At 37.8% G+C, this 22,617-nt stretch overlaps 2 protein-coding genes across 2 annotated transcripts; one reads left to right on the forward strand and one right to left on the reverse strand.

Moving 5' to 3' along the window:
- Positions 1–535: 535 nt before the first annotated feature.
- Positions 536–6,422, forward strand: nemp1 (nuclear envelope integral membrane protein 1). Its single transcript, XM_023292373.3, has 9 exons — positions 536–666; positions 1,580–1,701; positions 1,975–2,191; positions 2,280–2,352; positions 2,452–2,545; positions 2,645–2,759; positions 3,411–3,636; positions 3,923–4,099; positions 5,617–6,422. The coding sequence occupies exons 1-9, from the start codon at positions 558–560 to the stop codon at positions 5,774–5,776; spliced, it is 1,293 nt and encodes a 430-aa protein (XP_023148141.1). The 5' UTR covers positions 536–557; the 3' UTR covers positions 5,777–6,422.
- A 1,916-nt stretch (positions 6,423–8,338) lies between these two features.
- ormdl2 (ORMDL sphingolipid biosynthesis regulator 2) lies at positions 8,339–13,850 on the reverse strand. The gene is made up of 4 exons (XM_023291874.3): positions 13,708–13,850; positions 10,529–10,703; positions 9,535–9,686; positions 8,339–8,986 (listed from the first exon to the last, which is right to left on the reverse strand). The coding sequence occupies exons 2-4, from the start codon at positions 10,700–10,702 to the stop codon at positions 8,851–8,853; spliced, it is 462 nt and encodes a 153-aa protein (XP_023147642.1). The 5' UTR covers position 10,703; positions 13,708–13,850; the 3' UTR covers positions 8,339–8,850.
- Positions 13,851–22,617: the final 8,767 nt, after the last annotated feature.

Genomic DNA, 22,617 nt, shown 5'->3' on the forward strand with positions numbered 1-22,617 from the left:
GACACCCTAGACAGGTTGCCAGTCTGTCACAGGGCTACATATAAGGACAAACAAGCACTCACACATTCACACCTACGGGCAATTTAGAATGATCAATTAACCTCAGCATATTTTTGGACTGTGGGAGGAAGCCGGAGTACCCGGAGAAAACCCACGCATGCACAGGGAGAACATGCAAACTCCATGCAGAAAGATCCAGGGACCTTCTCGCTGCAAGGCGAAAGTGCTAACCACTACGCCACTGTGCAGCCCTTCTTATTATAGTACTACTACTAATAAGAATAGCAACTGTGTATATAATTATTATTAGTTAATATTGATAAAAGCGTATATAATTATTATTATTGATAATAATAATAAGAAGAAGAATTGTTATTATTTAATGAGAAGAAGAATTGTTAATGAATAATAAGTGCTGGAGAGACGTTAAACGTAAGGCGAAAATGACGACATTCCGCACGTTGTTGTGATTGGCTGTTGAGCCTGTAACTCATCGCAGTGGCAAGAGACGGAAGGGGCGGGACAAGACATTAGAGGAGGGCTGGGGTAGAATTATCATGGCGGGATGCATGAAAATGGTAAACGGTTACATCTCCACAAGTGCTAAATTAATGCTTTTAATGGTGCTCCTAATCTATTTACCTCAATTCTCACACCAGGATACGGGTAAGAAGCACTGCTACGAAGCAAAAACACAGACCTTAAGTTATATTAGACGAATTTCTGATAAGCTTTGCTCAGGCTAATTTCTGCTAGCATGTGTTTGAGGCAGTGAAACTGTACACAAGTTAGGTCATGTTAAGCCTTTGTTGCTTTACTTTTTCAAATCCTAATAGCTCGGTTAGTGTCCGGTGTTCTCGGAAGCTCTGCCTGTATGTGACAGATTTATTATTATTATTTGTTTTGCAGTTGCAGCTTAGCTGAGCACAAATCTGTAAAACACTATCGTTAACTGACTTCACTAGCTGCCTTGCCCTCATGTCATTAGTAATTAATTATGAAAGCAATGCGCCACTGATCAGAAACTTGTTTTGTGTCTGTAGCTACTTGCCCGACATGAAGCTGCCAGTACACACAGCAATCAGGGTGTGAAGACAATAATAATACATGTGTATTACCACTCACACTCACTTACACCATCCTGCTGCTGTAAATACACGTGAGAGCTGGAAAGGTTTATTTTATTGCTTGTCAAAATATTCCTTAAAAATATATGTTGAGTAGTGTCTGCTAGAAGTTACACATGTCAAAGATTTTAAACCTTTAAAAATGAAACTATAAATATGCGACGACTTAAGGAGGCGTCAGTGCACATTGACTTGAGATGAGTGAGGAAGAATTACTGAGGGATGGATGGATGTATAGTGTTTGGGTTTTGTCTTTTATTGGAATCTATTGGCAGTACAGTAGAAAAATGTAAAATCTTGCCAGTGTTATCCTGTAAATACTTGGCTGAAATGAATGCTGTTGAGACAACGGACTTCATCTTTTAAATCTGTCCATGTCACGAGTTTATCTAATTTGATGAGATGCAATCTTAATATGACATACGGTACATGTCTCTGCTTCTCAAATCCAGGTAGCAAACATTCAGTTATTGATCTGCAGGATGGAGAGGAGCTTCTCATGTCAGGGTCCAACCGGTTCTGTTACAAAAACTCTATTTTGCCAACATGGAAACAAACATGGACAAAAATCCAGGTAAGTGCAAATATTGATGCCGAGCCAAGCCCACTCTGCTTATACTCAGTATTAAATAATGAGATATTGTAAAAAAACAAAAAAAATTAATCTCTCTCACACAGGGTGTTTTGTGGTTTATAGCTTAACATTGCATTGCATTAAATTTGTCAGCGATAGAGTGCCAAAAATTACGTTTGTAATTAGATATTTATCTTACAGCCATCACTTTTATCAGTTCCTTGAGGTAAAACTCAGTTGTTGAGGTCTGTAATAACTGAAGATTTCTCACAGGTCAAAGTGTGGAGTTCAAAAGTGTTTAAGGTGGAAACTGTGGAAGGTGAAGAGGAGCTGCAGGAGCTGGATCGCTTCAGTCTCTGGGCCTGGTTTCAGAGCTTGCTGCGCGAGAAGCACAATGAAACTACTATTAACATCAGCTTGTTCAGCAAGAAGACGTGCTTCAAGGTTGATCCTACTGAAAAAACTCAGTACACTGTCAAACCCCTTCACAGTAAGTGGAAAACAAAATAAGAAATTTAACTTGCTGGTTGTTGGCAGATACTACATATTCATCACAGAGTTGGATTTTTGTCTTGCAGAGTTTGACACCTATCTGTTTTTGGTATTCCTCGCTGGGACATTGTTGTTTGTCTTTGCAGACTCTCTCAGCAGGTATTTTAGTTGGAATAAACATTGTTACATTGTTAGATTTAACAGGATTCTGTTAGTTATAATTATATAACTCTTTATGTTTTTGTCCCCCATATGTAGGAGTCAACTTTTCTTCTACTCTGCTGGCATGAGCACAGGCATGATTGCCTCTCTAATCATCCTCTTTTTCATTCTGGCACGCTTTTTGCCAAGGGTGAGGTATTTAATTACCCTCAAATATCTCTTATTTTACATATTCAGTCTTTATAATCTAATGCTTGATTTTTGTTCTTTGCGTTTGTCGTTTATACAGAAGAGCCCGTTTTATGTGCTGATAGTTGGTGGCTGGTCATTCTCTGTGTACGCCATCCAGCTTGTCTGCAGGAACCTCAGCATTATTCTGCGAGAGCACTGGCATGCAGCATTAGGTACTGACTCTTCATGAACACAAATATCTGCTGCTTTCTTTTGGCTTCTGTAATAAGAATTGAATTACTTTGGGTTTTGGACTGCTTTTAACTAACAAATTTAAAAGTGTTTCCTTGGCCCTTAGAAAACTACTGTGGGTATTTTCACTATTTTTGACATTTGTTTTGTCATATTATTTCACATTTTATAGACAAAAATGATCGATCACTTAATTGGGAAATAACTAACGGATGAATGAATAATGAAAATAATTGTTTTTGTAGTCCAAAGTTAACCATTCTCTATATTTGTCACCAGTCATAAAACATAAATAATCATTTAGGTGAAAAGTATCTGTTACAGTTGTCAGTACATATTAGTCTGCTGACCAAAACTGACGAGTCTTTGTTTTAGTATGTAGCCCCTTTTTAAAGTCTGCATGATTAAATCATCATATAATGCAACATTTGCCTCACTTTGAACCTTGCGATTTCAATCACTGAGGATCAAAACATCACATATTTTTGCATGAAGAGCTGTATAACAAACAAAAGCCTTTACAGCTGTAAATTACTGGAACCATGCAGGCTTTATGTTATATAGCAGTGCTCTAGTTTAGCTCCTCTGTGAAAATATGTTGTCAATATTTCTGTTTTTCTGCTTTTCTTCAGGTTACATAGGGGTGGTGGGATTCATCAGTTTTGCTGTGTGTTACCGCTATGGTCCTCTGGTGGATGAGAAGAGCATAAACATCCTGTCGTGGACGCTGCAGCTGTTTGGTCTGCTCCTGATTTATTTAGGAATTCAAATTCAGCAACTTGCTTTCGCTATCATTGTGGCAGCTTTGATCTCCAAACATCTGGAATACCCGATCATGCTGGCAGTTTCTGCATGGAGGTATGTGTTTTCAAAATGCTGACAGAAGGTGGCGTAAGAGTATTGTGCTAGGATAAACTGAAAATCTATGCTCTTGTCTCAGGCAGTATAATGTGAGTGTTTGGTAAAAACAACAATTTGTCTCACAAATTTATTAAACAAAAACACACTTTTTTATTGAATGGTCTTGATGCTGTGAAGTATTTATGAACTACTGAAACATGAAGTAAAGTTACATTCTGTGTTGTAGAACATTTTCTCAAATATTGGATTTTTTTAAACATTTAGTACTGACTCTGTTACGCAGGAGAATCTGGAGGTTTGTGTACTGGAAGCCAGAGCCACGTCGCCTTTTGACTGAGGAAGAGTATCAGAAGCAGGGGGAGGAAGAGACTCGCAGAGCTCTGGAGGAGCTGCGGAAACACTGCAACAGCCCAGAGTTCAGCCCATGGAAGGCAGTGTCCAGGCTTCAGTCCCCAAAAAGGTAGGTTTTGTAATTTACTCTACTTATATATATATATATATATATATATATATATATATATATATATATATATATATATATATATATATATATATATATATATATAGTAATGTCCTTAATTGTCCTTAACACAAACAGAAATAGAGAGACATTTCTAAGCGATGTGCATCAATCAGGGAGAACATTATGACCAACTGCCTAATGTTGTGTTGGTCCCCCTTTTGCTGCCAAAACAGCCCTGACCCATCGAGGTATGGACTCCACTAGACCCCTAAAGGTGTGCTGTGGTATCTGACACCAAGATGTAAGCAGCAGATCCTTTAAGTCCTGTAAGTTGCGAGGTGGGGCCTTCATGGATCGGACTCGTTTGTCCAGCACATCCCACAGATGCTGTTAGTGAGTTGGATATATTAGGCAGCAAGTGAGCATTTTCCTCTCAGAGTTGATGTGTTAGAAGCAGGAAAAATGGGTGGTCCAGTGGCATAAGGATTTGAGCTACTTCAAATTGTGATGGCTAGATGACTGGGTCAGAGCATCTCCAAAACTGCAGCTCTTGTGGGGTGTTCCTGGTCTGCAGCGGTCAGTATCTATCAAACGTGGTCCTAGGAAGGAACAGTGGTGAACCAGCGACAGGGTCATGGGTGGCCAAGGCTCACTGATGCACATGGGAAGCAAAGGATGGCCCATGTGGTACGATCTAACAGACCAGCTACTGTTGCTCAAATTGCTGAAGACGTTAATGCTGGTTGTGATAGAAAGGTGTCAGAATACACAGTGTATCGCAGTTGGTTGCGTCTGGGGCTGCATAGCTGCAGACCAGTCAGGGTGCCCATGCTGAACCCTGTGCACCACTGAAAGTGCCAACAATGGGCACATGAGCATCAGAACTGGACCACGGGGCAGTGAAAGAAGGTGACCTGGTCTGATGAATCATGTTTTTACATCACGTGGATAGCTGGGTGCGTATGTGTCGCTTACCTGGAGAACACATGGTACCAGGATGCACTATGGGAAGAAGGCAAGCCAGTGGAGGCAGTGTGATGCTTTAGTCAATGTTCTGCTGGGAAACCTTGGGTCCTGCCATCCACGTGGATGCTATTTTGACACACACCACCTACCTAAGCATTGCTACAGACCATGTACACCCTTTGGAAACTGTATTCCCTCATGGTTTGTGTTGAGGATTCTAAAAAGGACGTTATCCAAAATAACTCCGACTCACTAATCACGTCTTTCACCGAGTGTGGCCAAATTATGTCCATTAGTTGTGAATACTAGTGTGTATGTCAGGGTTTTTCTGGTTCAGAATTGGCCTTTTAGGGGGCGTTTATGAATGACAGTAAACATATCATCATTGAACATGATTTTTATTCTATACATTTTCCTGTTCTGACAATTTGATTAATTACAATGTTTCTGCTTGAGTAAATGAAACATCATATTAAAATTTGGTTATATCAAAAATTCTTCCATGCAGGAAAAATGCTGTGTGTTGCTTATATCACAATATCCCACAGGTTTGCTGATTTTATTGAAGGATCGCCTCACCTGATGCCAAACGAGGCGTCTGTCCACGCACAGGAATACGGTTTTGGAGGGTCTTTCTTTGAGGATGAATTTTTTGACACGGATGACGAGGAAGAAGATTTCGTACCAAAGATGCCGAAACCAGAGTGAGACCCCACAGTGTTGGAGACAAAAAATGATGGTTAATGCCTTTCAGAAAGGTGGTGGGAAAAGAGCTCTCTGTGGCTGTCCACGCCGAATGATCACAGTCGGGGCTGGATTGAGAATCTCCATGGACTGAATTCCAGGGTCATGAGAGCCATTTTGCATGTTTCCAATGAAAAACAAACAAAAAACTGACAATCACAGGCACAACAATGAGGTCAGATTTGTTTTTTAAAAAAAAAAAAAAAAAAAAAAAGATAAAAGAAAAAGTGCCATGAAACCAGATCTCCTCTTTTTCTAAGGAAACAGAGGCTTCTTCTACAAAAGAAGTCACAAATACTCTGATCAAGACAAGTTGGTCACTTTGTGTTTTCGTTACTTGTAGCTTAGAAAAGGTTTGAGTTTTGTAAACATGTTGTCTTGCTCACTGCATAGAGAACGTCCAGATTGTGTGTTTGTGTGTCACTGTGTTATATTCTCACCTGTGAACAGCAGCCTCACACAGTGGTATTATTCTAACTTTCTGTTTGGGGAGGAAAAAACAGTTGGGTCACATTTCTTTTCCTCTTGTTATATCAAGTTTAGTAGACATGTCACTGGAAGTGTCCTAAAATATTTTTGAATAAAAAAAAAATCTATTTTTTAACTTTAACAGGCTTTTGATATCATTGTTTAAGGCTATTAATGAACGTCAGCATTATTTTTGGTTAATTTAATGCACATGAAGCCAAAAGACTGAGATTTTATTTTTTGTGATGGTTGGCTGAAGTGTTTACTAAAATATGACGACTTCTTCAAATGTTGTACCGAAGTATAATTTGCGTATTTCCATTGTCTACTACTTGATACTTTTTCTCCACAACATTAACTGGCAAATATTATAATTTTACTCAACCAAATTTATGTTGGCTACTGTGCAGATGAAGGTTATGCATGCCAAATTAATGAGAAAAGTATCAAATATAATGTACTGTTACAGACGCAGCCATTAAGCCCGAGGTTATTACTTACATTTTCCACTTCCAAAAATCTCCAGTCAGTAACAGCTCTACAGTTGCCTAAATGAACAACCCAGGGCTGTTACATTTTTCTCAACTTTATCACCAATCCACAGTAAGATTTGAAAAACTCAAAAATGTCCATGTATTTGAGCGAGCTCGAAAAATTCTCTACCAAATTTGATGCAACTGAATAAATGCTGCATCCATTTTTGCCCTCTAAGTAAGAGATGGGCTTCTCAGTGAATGTGCCATGCTCTGCAAGTTTTGGGATTAAACTGTTGTGACAGTCACTTAAATGTCAGAAAATGGTGAGAAATGCCCATCGCAAGTTCCCCCAGTCAAAGGTAAATTCTTCAAAGTGTCAGAAGTGTCAGAAGTATTTAATGTACAATGACACATAGTAAATCAGATAATCCTTTCTTTGGAGAAGATAAGAACAAATTCAGGGGATTTTTCTTTGGATAAATGATTCACTCAGTTATCAAAATTGCTTTAATGTCTTTTATCAATTAGTCTCTTCCTCAGTTATCAAACTGAACCAAGCGAAACAGCATAGTATTTTAAAAAACCTCAAATACCTCAAGTGAATTTTCTTGGTTTCGCTGCCTTTGTGGACTCTGTTACAACTTTGAACCTGTTAAAACACGACTTTAACTTCCAAGAATTAGTAGCTCATGCTACAAAGTAGAAAGAAGATCTGACCTTTTGTCATATCTGCACATAACTCTTGATGTCCTCTCTGGTGTATCATTTCATGTAAATCGATATGAAGTTAAACCAAAAGTGATGACTGGTACACACTTACACAGAATAGATCAAAATGAGTCACTCTTTTAAATATACAGCTCATACCTAGTACCTTTCCTCAAACTGACTGGTCACTACTGAAGTGAAAGTGGAAGCAGAACTGGGAAAAAGTGCGCTGGATGATGTAATTTGCTGTAAAGGCTGATAACGTTATCTTTAATCAGGCAGTTTACAGGGTATGTTGGAGAAAAAAAACCTTGTATTCATCCTTTCTCTCCCACTTGCTAGTTCCAGTGAGCTGTATCTGATGGCTTGGGGACATGGTGACATTTAAACCCACCTGTCCTGCATCCCACCACTGGCTTCTTTACATTACGCGTCTGTCCAGGCAGCATTTGAAGGCAGGAAACAACGCAGTAAAACAGATCATTATGCTTCTGAATCAGCTGATGCAGCTACCATTATTTGCATGTGTTTCCCGGGATCTGCTTAGCGGTGTAATTACATTCACATGCAGCTGTACTTCCTTGGAGCTACTTCCCCTATCACCCATCACAAAACAGGGAAACCTCACTGCAATGCAAACACACTACAATACATGCAGAAGGGGGTAATCCCTTGGATATATGAGCATATTGCAAACACTGTAACAGCCCCCTCATGTAAAGTGTCTGGATTTCCCCACAACTTGCAACCTGCCATCAACTGATTCCTTGAAACCTCGGTTCTAAAGGATTTTGCAGTTACGCAACTGTACTGTATACAAAAGACATACAACTATGCGTGCACAAGCTTTTAAATCAAACAGTACATTACAGGGTTACGTGTATCATGGCAAAATGTTTATTGTAGGTGTGTAAATGCATGTTGCATCTAAATCCTTCACAGTAAATCAAGAAAGAAGCATCAAAGAAATTGTAAGTGTCCTTCAGGACTTGAACCACACTGCCAGATTTATGGCAACAGCCAGACACTTTACAGACTTGCAGCCAGTGCAGTTTGTAACAGAAACATCTGAGACATAAAAGATGAATAAACATCACATTTCAAAGCAGTGCAGTTCAGACTTTGCTCTCGTCTTTGCAGAAAGAGCAAACTGTCCGGCTTTTACATCAGGAATGTCAGTAGAGAATGAATTTACTCTGATAAAACAGCAGCCGTGCATTTACTTTTTCAGGCTGCAAGAAGGAGCACGAAAGCAACTTTCACTCAATCCTCCTGCAGCTTGTAGACAAATTAAAATGGTTTTCTTTTCCTCAACCTTTAAACAGCAGAAACAGAGAACTACAAGTCCAGTGTTGGTGTTTACAATCCAGTGCTCAGTCAGTTCTGTCAGTATTTGTTAATCCCAAATATCCGAACTCCATGAAACTGAGGCAGCTTTGGGAGGAGGACGCTGAGGAGGGAGCTTGTGTTGACGAGGAAATGTGTGGGATCATATTTTGTGTAGAAACTAGCAAGAATATACCTGCAAAGGGAGAATTTATCAGTTTAGGAGCTTTCACAAAAATATACTTGAGACACACTGAATACATAGGAAGTGAAAATAACAGTATGCAGAGAATTAATTAAGGTTTTATCATATGCTGCAAGTTGTAGCATGCCAAGCTACATGTCCTACAAACTACAATATTAATGCTAACTAGCTTACTTCAAAGTCCAAAGAGGAGTTCATACTACATTACAGCCTAAAGGGTAATGAAAAAATCTTAAAACTTTCCTTATAATAATTGCTATAAACTTTGTGTTTATAGCAATTATCATTTTTGCACTACTGTATTTATATAATCCTTTCTAGCTGTAAATTTCTGTATATATTGTGTCATGCAATGAAATGAAAAGGCTTGTGGTCGATTCACTTAAAACTGCTACCAGATGGTCTAAAAAATAAAAAGCTAGAAGATTCCCAACAGTCTGAACATCAAAACCAAACCTATTGTGGCAAACTCCTATTTAACCATCATCATCAAAGTGAAAGTGCAAACTGCCCAGGACTGCAAACACTTAAATACTTACAGTACAATTGGTGAGATGGTGAGGAATTTGCGTGAAGATGTGAACTGGACACCGTAGTCCATCTGTTCCCAGTGTGTCAGCAGACGAGCTTTGCCTTGGTCTGGTGTTTCAAAGGGAGTGCCCTTCACTGTGTGTAGAAACAAGTACATCACCTGCAGAGGAAACACCACACAGCAGAGACGCTCAACCACTATTAGCCACAAAGACAGCAAGGGTCCAAACCAGACGTAGTCCAACACACAAGTTCAGGTGTAACACTGAAATGTTAAAACAATGTTCTGCTGCAACCAAAAGCAAGAGTGATGTTTCACCAAAGTTTCTGATTTAGCATCTGCAATGCTGTAGCGGTTAAGCTCATTTTTATTCTTTTTTTTTTTACTAAACTAATACAGGTGTGGTAAGAAAGCAGAGCTGCATGCTGATCTGCACATGAAATGTAAATTAAAGAAGAACTTTAACTTAGGTTTCTTATTCACTAGTTTAAGAATAAAATTACAATACAGATAAATTGAGATTTTTCTTTAAATGTTCGATAAAATTAAACAGAAAAAGGCAAGTTGGATTAAATCTGCATTCACTGTGCATGCAACGTTAATATCTATCAGCACTTGTCATGATAAACGAACATCCAAGAGCCATTACTATACATTTTTTTTAAAAATCAAAAGAAGGAATGATTGATGGATTTAAAGTGGATTACAGCTAACATCAGCAATTCCAGTCTAAATTCAGTCAATTTGTCCTCACAGTTTGCTAGCTGTCATTCTGTGTGCACTGAAAAACAATTCAGCATTGGCACATAGCTCAATAATGCGATAAATACTTTAAAACTGATGCACAATTCAATTCTGTTGAAAGTAAAAACGGATTCATACAACAACCTGACGACTGACTGCTCCACTGTGAGAATCTTGAAAATACACTGCCCTCCCCTTGGTGGTTTAATGCCTATTCAAGTGCAGTTGATCTTGTTTTTCTTATCTTTGTAACTGACCAGGTTGTGGATGACATTGGTGAGGGTCCATACGAGCGGCACCGTGAAGAAAGGAATGCTGAGCAGGACGATGTGCAACACGACGGTCAGCAGCAGGTAGGTGAGCCATATCCCTCTGCTGTTCATCACCCGGGTGTTGGGGTTCACCTCGCTGTGAGCTACGCCCACATTCATCCTGAAAGAGGAGGGAGACAAAATCTGTAGGTTTAAGAACCTTTAATTTGAACACGGCTTTGGATTTCCAGCTTTTAACAAGATGTTAGCATCCAGGCTAAATCTTAAATCTGAGAAGCGAAAACCTGTTAATGTTGGAGCTGGTGAAACTTACACATATAGTGAAATCTGTTATAGTAGTCATGCTGTTCTTCTGCTGAAATTAGGCTACTACAAATCTGCATTTCCTTGATTACAGTATTTACAGTAACTACAACATTCAAATTATACTTTTGTTTCACCTTCTATGCACTTTATGAACATCATGATCCTTTCTGTGCATCAAAGAAAATCATAAATGTTCCTTCTAAGTCAGTGGTTTTATAAATTCCTAACAAAAGAAAATCATCACATTACATTAATCTGATTATTTTCTTTTTATATTTTCTTCAAATATTTAGAAAACCTTCAAAAATCCAGACCACCACATTACATCCTGTCTCAATGCAAGAGTCAAAAACCTGAGCATGTTCAACAGATAAAAGCAACAAATCCTCAAGTTGATCAATCAATTGTTCTCATGATGATGCCTGGTTCTATAAAATATCAGAAAATAGTAAACATGGCAATCATAGTTTCAGTAAATGTTACTAAATATCACAGTATTTTCAGCCCAAAATGCAGACAGATTTGATTTACTATCACATTAGACAGAGAAAAGCAGCAAATCATCACATGGAGAAACTGGAAGAAGGGAAACCTTTATTTACTTATTTAGTTCATGTGCTAGAACTAAAGAATTGTCAGTTACTTTGACAATAATTACTTACATTAAAGATTTTCAAATCACTGACGTGCTTTATGTGAGCTTAGCTGTTTTATCTGGATTTTACTTATCTAAATGAGTGGTGTAACTTCTTTTGTTGTGCAATTGCACTTCTATTTGTGTATGTATGGTCTCAATACTCTCATGTTCCCAGACTTTGTATGTGTTACATGAGACTCTAATTTGGATTTTTAAAATAGAAAGCATGTTGTGCTCAAGTGCTATAAGAATACATTATTATTGTTAGTACTAAAGACACCTCCTGTAAAATATCCAGTTTTTCACATGTCCATATGGTGTTTTTAATAAGCTAGAAGACATCGTGAGTGAAACAAGCAGCCAACACCACAGTTTAGCATTACTACCTTAAAGTGCTTAAACTTTCAAAAACACAGATTCAGACTTCTGTGGTTTCATATGTAACAAACCTAGAGAACCAATCCTGTCAGCTTGCAGGGTGGGGCTTTCTGTATCACTGATTATTCTTCAGACTACATTTCTTGTGACTAGCGAGGGCCTAAACTAGTTTTAACTACTGATAAAAACATTAATAAATTATTTTCATCTTTGTTTAAAACTGAAATCAAGGCCCTACTTATTGTGTACAATTCTCTGAATGGTGTGAGCAAAAACTACATTGGAAATATGTTTTCTGAGTACAAGCCTGGATGGTCTCAGATCTGAAGGGACTGGTCAGTTAGTGGATCCCCAGAGTTCAGAGAAGACACTGTAAAATAGTGTTTAGTCATTATGCTGGTCACTGCTAGGACCAACTTCCCTTAAAACTGAGATTTGCCCCAACTGTAGCCATTTTTAGAAGTGAGCAAAGACCACTATTTCCCCCCCAGTGCTTGTAAGTAATCAGTTCTTCTGTATCTTTTGTGATTTGCTGCCGTTTTAGTCAATCAGTCATAATTATTCCATGAAATCAATGTGTGCTTTATTCAACTTGTCTGTATTGTTATTGATTTAATTTTATCAGTTGAATTTATTCCTGTTGTATTTTATCTTTCACATGTTTACATTTTTCATTTTTCTTTTAAATGTTTGCCTGCAAAGCTCTTGGACTAACCTCTGTGTATGATAAGGTGCTATAAAAATGAACTTGCTTGCTAATTGATTAGGATTATTCCTAAATATTTATGTGGGCTACAGCTGATAAATATGTCAATCAGCACAAAACCAATCAACAACCATGTCTACATTAATAAAATAATGTAAAAGGCAACAATACTATTTGCAAAAGAAAATATTTGTAGCTGTCATTATACCCTTAATGCTGGTATGAAAGCTGACACTGAACACCAAACAGTAATGTCATTTGCAATACTCCTTTTCTCAATAGTTTGTGCAATATCAGTTTCAGTATCACGTGCAATAATTCATTTAATAAACAATATCTCAATAAATGTAATGTGCAGTATGTCATTTTAAACATGCAATATTCCAATTTGCAATATTTAAATAGCATGTGTACAATTATTTTTACTACTACAGCGTCACTGCCAGTATTACTTCTCACTTCCCTATTCTAGTTTAATTTTGGCTTACTCATTGTTACTGACAGTAATGTATCACACTTTTCTATTAAGCACTGCATTTATTCTCACGTTATTGTAATTTAGTTTAGTTAGCAATACCTATAATATTAATAAAGCACTATAAAGACATGTCCTTGCACTGTGGGAACTTGTAATAGACCTATTGATAATAAATGCTGTAAACAATTAATCAAATGACTAAAACTGCATTTTAAATCTAATCGGAGGATATGACTCCGCCCGCCTGAATTGTGCTGGCCGATGAAACACGCGCACCCTCTCACAGGACTCTCCAACATCACTCAGCTAACACTTCTGAACTTTTAGCCACTAGCAAAACATAAAACAGCGGTGAAGAAGCAAAACCATCAAATATTCTCGGAGAACATCACAGTGAATGTTCACATGGGGCTCAGGCTTTAAACTTTAGCCTGATAATAAACGATAAGTCGCATAACATTCGCCTGCTAGCTAACTGCTGCTATCTCCAGGTTGACAAGCTAACGCTGCTTCAGTGTTGCGTTAATTAAAGCTAACAGCTGCAGACGGAACGTTAATGCCGAGAGGCTCGGCGGCTTCTGTCAAAATGAGAGGAGTTAATCTGCCCCATGCGGCAACTGGAAGCCTAAAACTTCACATTTCACTGGAGCAAACTTTACCTTCCTGTGTTGTCGTAGCTCACCAGGAAATTCCTTGTTTTTTCTTTAACCCCGCCTTCGCTAGCTAGAAGCTGGTTCCTCTGTCAAAACTCCAACCGCTCCGGGTCCTGACTGGCGGCAGGTGAGCAGGAGGTGAGTGGGGAAAACTGCTCTGGTTTCAGCAAAGACACGCTGTTAACCAAGAAATTCCCAGTGAACGTAAGCAGCAGTTTATTATCACTGTCAATTCCCGTATAACTACCTCAATGTCAGCAAAAAAAAGAAAAAAAAAACGGGGTCCATGTGCACTGAGCATTCACCGATTTTCAGTTCAGCTTTTAGCCTGTTTTAATGGCATCTGCAAGGACAAAGGTGAATAATAATTACACCTGCAATGTAAAAAAGAAGTTATTATATTATTATAGAAACAATGATCGAAAATAAGTGCATGCATTGCTCAGGTACTCCATTAAATTTACACAATACTTTAAGTCAGGCCTACTTGGCTCCTTGCAGGTTCAGATTAATAATCCTAAATATAATTAGCAAATAAATTATGATATATTTTTATAAGTTAACATGAGACTTAAACGGGGAGTTTTCACAGGCCACCTAGCAGCAGGTAATTAGTGTGAACTCCACCTGTACTAGCTGCAAAATCTAAGCAATTTGCACCGACTACATACTATGCTGAAATGGGATAGTGATTTTTGTGATAATAATACTTTTCCACTTCTTCCTGAGAAAATGATCTTCTATGCATACTATTTTGTTAAAAGTAGATGACTTCCATAATGTGGAACTGCTAAAAGATTGGAGTACTTCTATCACTGTTTAAAGATGCAGTAAAATGATATTTTAAATGTTCGTGCTTGACACTATTTAATATTGTAAAAGTGCACCACAAGAACCATGAAAAACAGCTCAAATATTTGTGGTTTGAAACCTTTGGTGGAAAGTACTTTTAAAAAAATCATGTGATGACCTGTAGTTTTTGTATTTGTATATCCCACTAACAAATATTACCTTTATAGCCACATGCTGTAAAGGTAATGTGAATTCTCGGTGCCATAGAACTCTATTGTTTTACAAACTTATTAATGAGCCACACAGTTTCCCATGTCAACAAGTTCCTTCGTTACAGTAAACATTGGCTTTCCCATTTGTTTCGAGTCCATCCCACACACCATCCTAATGATGTAGTAACTCATTAAAGGGCCAAATCTGCGTAATACTCCTGTTTCAGTTCGCAAAAAAAAACAAAACAAAACTTGTTTTCAAAATTTCTAAACCTTTTCAAAAACAGCAGATTTCTGTTTGGCTGCATGCCACAGGGAAGTCAGAGAAACAACGCACTGTGCTTCTGGTAAAAAAATGTAGTTCAGCTTACCGCAGAACTACATTTGGACAGACAGCCTTTTCAATCAAAGGCTGTCACATCTGGAACGCATTACCAAACGAAATTAATAGGACAGCAGATTTAAAAACTTTTACAGCAAAAGTTAAGTATTGGCTGAAAGAAAAACAAGAATGTACCCACCAATGACATCTAAAAGGTCCAACTGACTGTGGATTGTGTTATTGTGTGTGTGTGTGTGTGTGTGTGTGTGTGTGTGTGTGTGTGTGTGTGTGTGTGTGTGTGTGTGTGTGTGTGTGGGTGGGTGGGGGTTATAGGTTTTTAATGTTGTCTGTGCTTTTTTTATTTGTGTTGTTGATCCTTTGACTACTTTTACTTAAAAGCCCAACCAGGGACGGGAGTTGCAAATTAGCTCAATGCTACACACTCTATATGTAATGCATCAGTTCTATGATAATTGCATGGTCCCTGATCAAATAAATGAATAAAATAAAAAATAAGTAGAATATTAGCAGACATGTGCTTTAAAGAACAACTTACAGTTTGAATTTTTCACTAAATAGATATTCATGATTTCTATTGCAAATTATTGTTTGCAAAGCTACTGCACGATTTTAGGTGACATAATGGCAAAAATTAATATAAAAAGATGTTTAGAGTGATGCTCTGTAGACCTTGTTTTTTATTTGGGCTCATATTATGCAACGTAACGGAGTCGTCTTTCTCACAGCCAATTGTCTGACCAACTGTGAGTAGGAAAGCTGGTCATTTTTTGCTAATTACTTTGCATTTCACAATGTTTCATCATGGTGAATTATTGTGTTTGTGCAGCTTGTTCAAACTCCAGCCTGTCTGGACATTGAGTCTCCACTTTTCTTAACAGAACTGTCTTTTGAGTGACTTTGTGATTCATGTATCTTATTGTTAAACTTGACCTGTTTTGGCCAAAGTTTTGTTTTTTGAGGCGGGAATAAAACTGCATTACAGAAATAACTCTAAATGTTAATGTAGTGCACAAATAGGCATATTTTTCTGGAAATCTAGTTTCCTTCTACATTTTCCTACAAATTAATTCACTGGGGGGTCCATCGTGGAAGTTGCCCATTTGCAGGTGTGAGTTACTTGTTCTTTACTTGAATGTTTCCTTTCTGAACTCTGCTTAAGTAAAGGCTACGACAAGCAATATTTGAGATCTCTTTAGTTGATTAAAATTTCCATATAATTCGAATTTTTTTCAAATGGAGGTTACAACTGGTGACCTCTGCACAGGCATGTTAATGCTGGTGTCTGGATTCAGGTCGTCATGGAGATTTATCTCACCTTCTCCACTGTTAAAGTCATGGCAGATAGGCAGTCTTATTCTCTCCTCTGGCTAACTCAGTGGTCCTGCTTAATTCATCCTTGGAGGATCTGAGTTTGTTCAGTCAGGAGCTCCTCTTTCAGCAGCTGCTTAGTTGAGCTCAGACTATAGGTGGCCTACCATCTTCTTTCTCATTTGTAACATGCTGTTCTTGGCCTCAAACTCATGGATTTGTTCCCTGATAACCTGTCGCTGGTCACCTTGCTCCTCTTTCAGCTAATCTAGGCGGCACTGCAAGTGGTTAGTTGGAGATTCTTTCTGTGCGATGTGTGCCAACTTGCTCTCCAAATAGTCAAGGTATTTTCTCTCCTTGATCATGTGTCATTGCATTTTCTTTATTTGAGGTTTGGGCATGGTCATTATGTCTGTAAGGTGCTGGTGGTTTCTGGTTGGTCAAGTGTTTGACAGGTAAATTCCAAGTGGAGCGAGAGACGTGAACCCATCTCAAACTAGCTGGACCTTCTGTTTGAGCAGCCAGAGCCCAGAGACAAATGCTGTTTTATTGTTTTATGGTCATTAGGCTTAAATACATTTGTGGGTTAAATATTTTAACTCTTCAGCTCTGAGCCTAGACTTGATAATTATTTAGTCTTAACAATGCATGATGAGAGGTGAATTGCCTGTCATTTTCATGTACCTCTATTTTTTGTCCTGAAATGTGTGCATTAAAAGCACACTTTTTTTGGCATTAAAAGCACTGCACAGTTTTCGGACGCCCTTAAAATTTTACGTGGCATTAGACAAACACAAATACAAATGATATTTTTTTTGTTTATTGTTTACAAAAAACACTGCCAAAACTAAATTCTTGACAGTTTCAGTGTGTCAGTTCTCAACATTGTTGGTATCAAAGTCAACAAATAACAGAGAATGTGTTCAAAACTGAACAAACAATAAATAAACCATCACATCATTAAATTAATATTTAGTAGTCCTGCCATTAGCAGCAGTAGAGCTCTAATGCTGCCTGGCATGTTCCCCATGAACCGTTCACACTGTTGAAAGGTAATCTTTGTCCCATTCTTCTTGAATTCCTGCTTTTAATTCTTCTAAATTCTCTGGTTTTCGCTTTGAAACAGACCTTTTGATAATCCACCACGGATTTTCAATGGGGCTCAGTCTTTTGCTGGACCCTTCCTGGCTGAATCTGTATCTTCAGATGTGCTTCCTACTTTGGGTTCCTTGTTTTAGCCATTTTTGTCTGAAGAACTTTCAAATATGCTGGCTTTATATAGACACGAAGCACGGCAGCAAAAATTGTGTCTTTTAATAAAAAGCATGACCTTCATTAGTGGACCACTGGTACCAAAATGACCTAATACTCAAAATTTCTTATGTATTTTTATGGAAACATTCAATATTTAGTTTTTAATGTTTTTTTAAGGATTTGTTTTGTATTTTGGCTGTGATTGCACTAAAAGAAATTGCACTTGAAGACCTAAGAGTGATTATTAATGCAATATTTCACAAATATATGGGGTATCTGAAAACTTTTTTCCATCACTGTATCTTCCTCAAACAATGTCTTTGCTTTGTTTGTTTCTTCTTTACCTCTGTATGAGGTGTGATGAACATCTCCTCGCCCACACATACTCCTTACTTTGCAGATTCAGATTTGTTATATAAAGTGTAATCAGTTTAAAAAATATGGTGGATACAGCACCTGTAACCTGTAACTGTATCAAGAATTTAAAATGAGCTTCATCTAACAGCTACAGCATTAAAGAAGTGTTTATAAATTAACACGTGTAAAAATTAGCCAATATTATAACACACAATACCATAATAATAGCAATATAACACTCTGAAATAATTTTATTCACAATTCACCTTATGGGAAACTCATACCAAACTGAAACTATAGAGGTTTGTCCTGTGAAAAATGTTTTTAAAAATTCAGCTGGGAGTCTGAAACGCAAGCATGGAAATTAAATTTTGAATGTCATGCGTTTTAGGCTATAGTAGGTCAAGCACAGCCTGGTGCAGCATCTTTGAGAAGGTGAATTAATACACAGGGAACAAAAAGATACATGCAGATTATTACTGGCACCCTGATAAAATTGCTTCCCTGTAGCATGAGTGTTGTGGCCAGAAATTAAATAGGGAAGTAAAGTAATGCGCACTAATCATGGCCAGTGGATTACATGCACAGCACATTCTGAGGAACTTGGGCTTGATCAATCAAATGTTTATGATTATTTTAAAAAATGATTTGATTTATAAAAATATAAGTATAAAAAGTCAATTTATTTTTTTTATTTTTTATTCTTATATAGGCAATGAGCTGCTATTTCCAAGTTGAAGAATGAACGACCATTAAGTCACCTTGAATGATACGTTGACTGAGATTCAGGGAAAGTCTGAAAATCTACTCTAACTGAGCAAAGTCTGCTGATGAGGAAGTGTAACGCTGTAAAAAGCTCTTGAACAAAAGTGCAAATGCTTCTTGAGTTACGACTGTTTTGATATCTGTAGTTTTCACTGTCTCGAATGAACTGTCAAAGTCAACATTTCCATCCATCCATCCATCCATCCATCCATCCATCCATCCATCCATCCGTCAAGCTAGGCAGATTATTCCAGACATCTCTCTCCCTAACAACACTTCCTCCTGGAGGATCTTCTGGGTCTACTCTGGGGTCTCCTCTTTAAACTAGACATGCCTGGAATCTCCAAAGGAAAATTCCCAGGAAGCATCCTCATCAGACACCCGAACCACCTCAGCTGGATCCCCTCCACCCAGTGGAGGAGCAAGTCTGCTTTGAGGTCCATCATGTCGGAGCTCCTCACCCAGTCTCTAAGGACACCCTATGGAGGAAGCTTATTTTGCTTGTACCTGGAACCTCATGCTTTCAGTCACTACCCAGAATTTATGACCACAGGTGAGGGTTGGAACGTAGATCAACTGGTAAATCGAGAGCTTTGCCTTTTTGCTTATCTTACTCTTCACCAAGACGGTCGAGTACAACAGCTGCATTCCTGCAGACATTCCACCAATCCATCTGTTCATCTCAATCTGCATTTTCCCTTCAATTGTGAACAAGATCCTAAATTACTTAAACTTTTTCACTTGGGGCAACAGCTCACCCCCAACTCAGAGGAAGCAATCCACCAGAGAACCATGGCCCCGAATTTGGATCTTTCATCCTAGATCCCAGATTAATTTTAACATATTTCTTACAGCACTATAAATGATTTCATAAAATGTCACAAGTGGCTTACTGTAATTTCCTTATTGCATCATCATTCCACATTTATACTGTGTACTATGTTGCTTTTCATGTTCACACCATAAGAAAGCCTTCTTATACAGCTTACCCACAGCTCTGACACTAAATTAAACAAAGATCTGAATCAAGTTTCAGACCTCACTTCAGTTTGTTTCCTATGTTTTATTTCATCATTTTTATCTGTGCTTTTATTATATTTTGCATGTGCATCGGATTTGATCCTATTCTTATCTTAACCAGTGGTGAAAGAAGTAATGCAGAAATCACTATTAATGTCGTTTAAATGCCACAAAATGTCAGATGTGAAGTGGATCAAAATGCATTCAACAATCTTATTTGCAAATATGTTATAATCTAGTATAAATACTGTAATGCAGGCTGAACCAGAACCTAATATTTTAATTAACTTTCTGTCAGAGGTGGAAGAAGTATTCAGAGCCTTATTATAGTTAAACGTACTAATACTGCACTGTAGTAGGAAAAAGTAGTAGCGCAAGTCCTACATTTAAAATGTTACTGAAGTAATGACATAATTCAATTAAAATATACTCACAATTTCGGGAACATTTTGGCCTCCAAAATATGAGTCTATTTAGTCCAATAATGTATAATAATTATATATAATATTTTTTTTTTCCTCCTTCGTTGCAGGATACCACGTTTTGTACGGGGTTCAGACAGGGGCTGAAAAACTTCAATGACCTTTATACAGATAATAAATTTGCTTCCTTTGAACAGTTGTCGGTCAAACACCTTCAATTTTTTTCGATACTTACAGGTGAGACACTTTGTTTCAGGTTCCATCCCGGGGTTCCCAGACAAACCTCCCAGTAATGTAATTGATGATCTGATGTCTTTTAACCCAACAAAAAAGAAAGCTATTTCTTCAATGCTGCGCTTGATTTCTCAAGTGGATGTCTTCTCTATGTCTACTATTAATGGGACATGGGAGCAGCATCTCCAGATGAGTATTAGTGAAGTAGAATGGACTGATATTCTTAGAAAAATTCATTCATCTTCAATGTGTGCAAGATACTCTCTTATTCAATTCAAAGTGGTTCATCGAACACATCTCCATAAGTCTAAACTGGCTAGGATTTATCCCCACATTGACCCGACGTGATAGATGCAAATCAGCAGTCGCCACTTTAATACACATTTTGGTCCTGTCCTAAAATACAACAATATTGGGAAGGTATACGTCAAGCACTTTCTTGTACATTAGGAGTCCGTTTAAACCTGATCCGCTTTTGTTTCTTTTTGGGATTGCTGGTGTGGAGTTAGGACTTCCTGCCGGGGGTCGAGCGCGGCGTCTAATTCTCCTCAGATGGAAGGATGTTGCCCCACCCACAGTATCACACTGGATTAAAGATGTATTGTTTCATCTCAAGTTGGAAAAAGTACGATTTGTGATGAGGGGCTCTGAGAAAAAGTTTTACCAGATGTGGAGGCCATTTTTGACTTTTTTCAGCCAACCATCAACAACGGTACAAGAATGACTAGGCTCAGTAGTGTGGTTGATTTGTTTGCTGATGGTCTGAATGTTTTGTGTTTTAAAGTGTTTTTTTTCTGTAAGTGGCAGTAGGGATTGATCAGTTTGTTTTATGTGGGTGGGTTTTTTTTATTTGTTTTTTATTTTTATCTTTTATATATTGTTAAAATTTCAATAAAGATATCAAACACTAAAATGTTACAGAAGTAAAAGTATGTACATATTTTCACAAAAAATGAAATTACCTCTGTGGCTCCCCAGTGGTGGAACGAGTTACCAAACTCTGTTCAATCTGAGAGTCCTTCTCGGTCTTTAAGAAAAGACTGAAAACCCAGCTCTTCACGGAACACCTTTGTACCTGACAGAAAGCAAAAAAAAAAAAGAAAGAAAAACAGCCTATTATGTCTGCACTGCCTGCAGGCACCACGGTCCTATTATCACACTTGAGCTTGTTTTATGGCACTCTACTCTCAGATGTATGTCGCTTTGGATAAAATTATTGTCTGCTAAATGAAATTGTAGAACTGCAGAAATGTACTGAAACTTAAAAGTACACAGTGTGTATGTCCTCATGTAACCTATTCTACATATTACTATACACACTGTATGTTTTAGATTATTAATACTCATGCATGAAAGTAGAAACAGGATTTTACTGTTGGTTAGTTAACTATTTTCTAATTATTATTTTCATGAAGGATTAAACTGTTGATTATTTCTCTCCGATAATCTACTGATGTTTTGCTTTGTAGAAAGTCTGATAACAGTTAATAATACCATTAGGGGTCAAAGTGGGGTGAATACTTTTTACAGACGCTGTACTTCCCACACTGTTCTCACCTTTCTTGTGAACTGCTTTGTCTGGTCTGATCATAAATCTGATTGTAGGAGTTAAGTAAACAATTTCTTTCTCAGGAGAGGGAAGGCAGAGTCTCCAGCAGCAGAACTGCAAACTCTGGAGTTTCTGTCTTCAGAGACTTGACTGCTGCGGGCAGGACAAGACAACAATCTGGATTTTAAGTCACTCAGACAGGAAACTTCCTTGTTGTGTAATCTGGTACCTTGACACTGTTCACTGCTTCTTCCTCTTCCCCTTTAAACGTGACACCTTCCGTTTTTGCAGTGAATTACTGCTGGTGTAGCACTGCGTCATTGTAGTATGATGAAACTCAAGTGAGTGAATCAGCTGTAACAGACACACTGACTGGCAGGAAGCAAGCAGGAAGTTGGAGGTTGCAGAAGAGCAGCAGGAATATTTTAGGAAAGCACAGCTTCCTTCTTAAGTTCACAAAGAAAAAAAAAGAGGACGTCCTCTGTACAGGTAACTTCAAAACTTTCCTTAATGGCTTTCCTATGGAAAAACAACCTCCCTAAAAAAATACTATGACATTATTTATGAACCACAACACACATGATGATTTGAGGAAGCTTATTTATTACCACCAATTAATTTGTTCAGCATGAAAAAAGAGATAAATACAAAAACTGATTT

This window comes from Amphiprion ocellaris, chromosome 8, assembly GCF_022539595.1.
Source record: "Amphiprion ocellaris isolate individual 3 ecotype Okinawa chromosome 8, ASM2253959v1, whole genome shotgun sequence".
Lineage (NCBI taxonomy): Eukaryota > Metazoa > Chordata > Actinopteri > Pomacentridae > Amphiprion > Amphiprion ocellaris.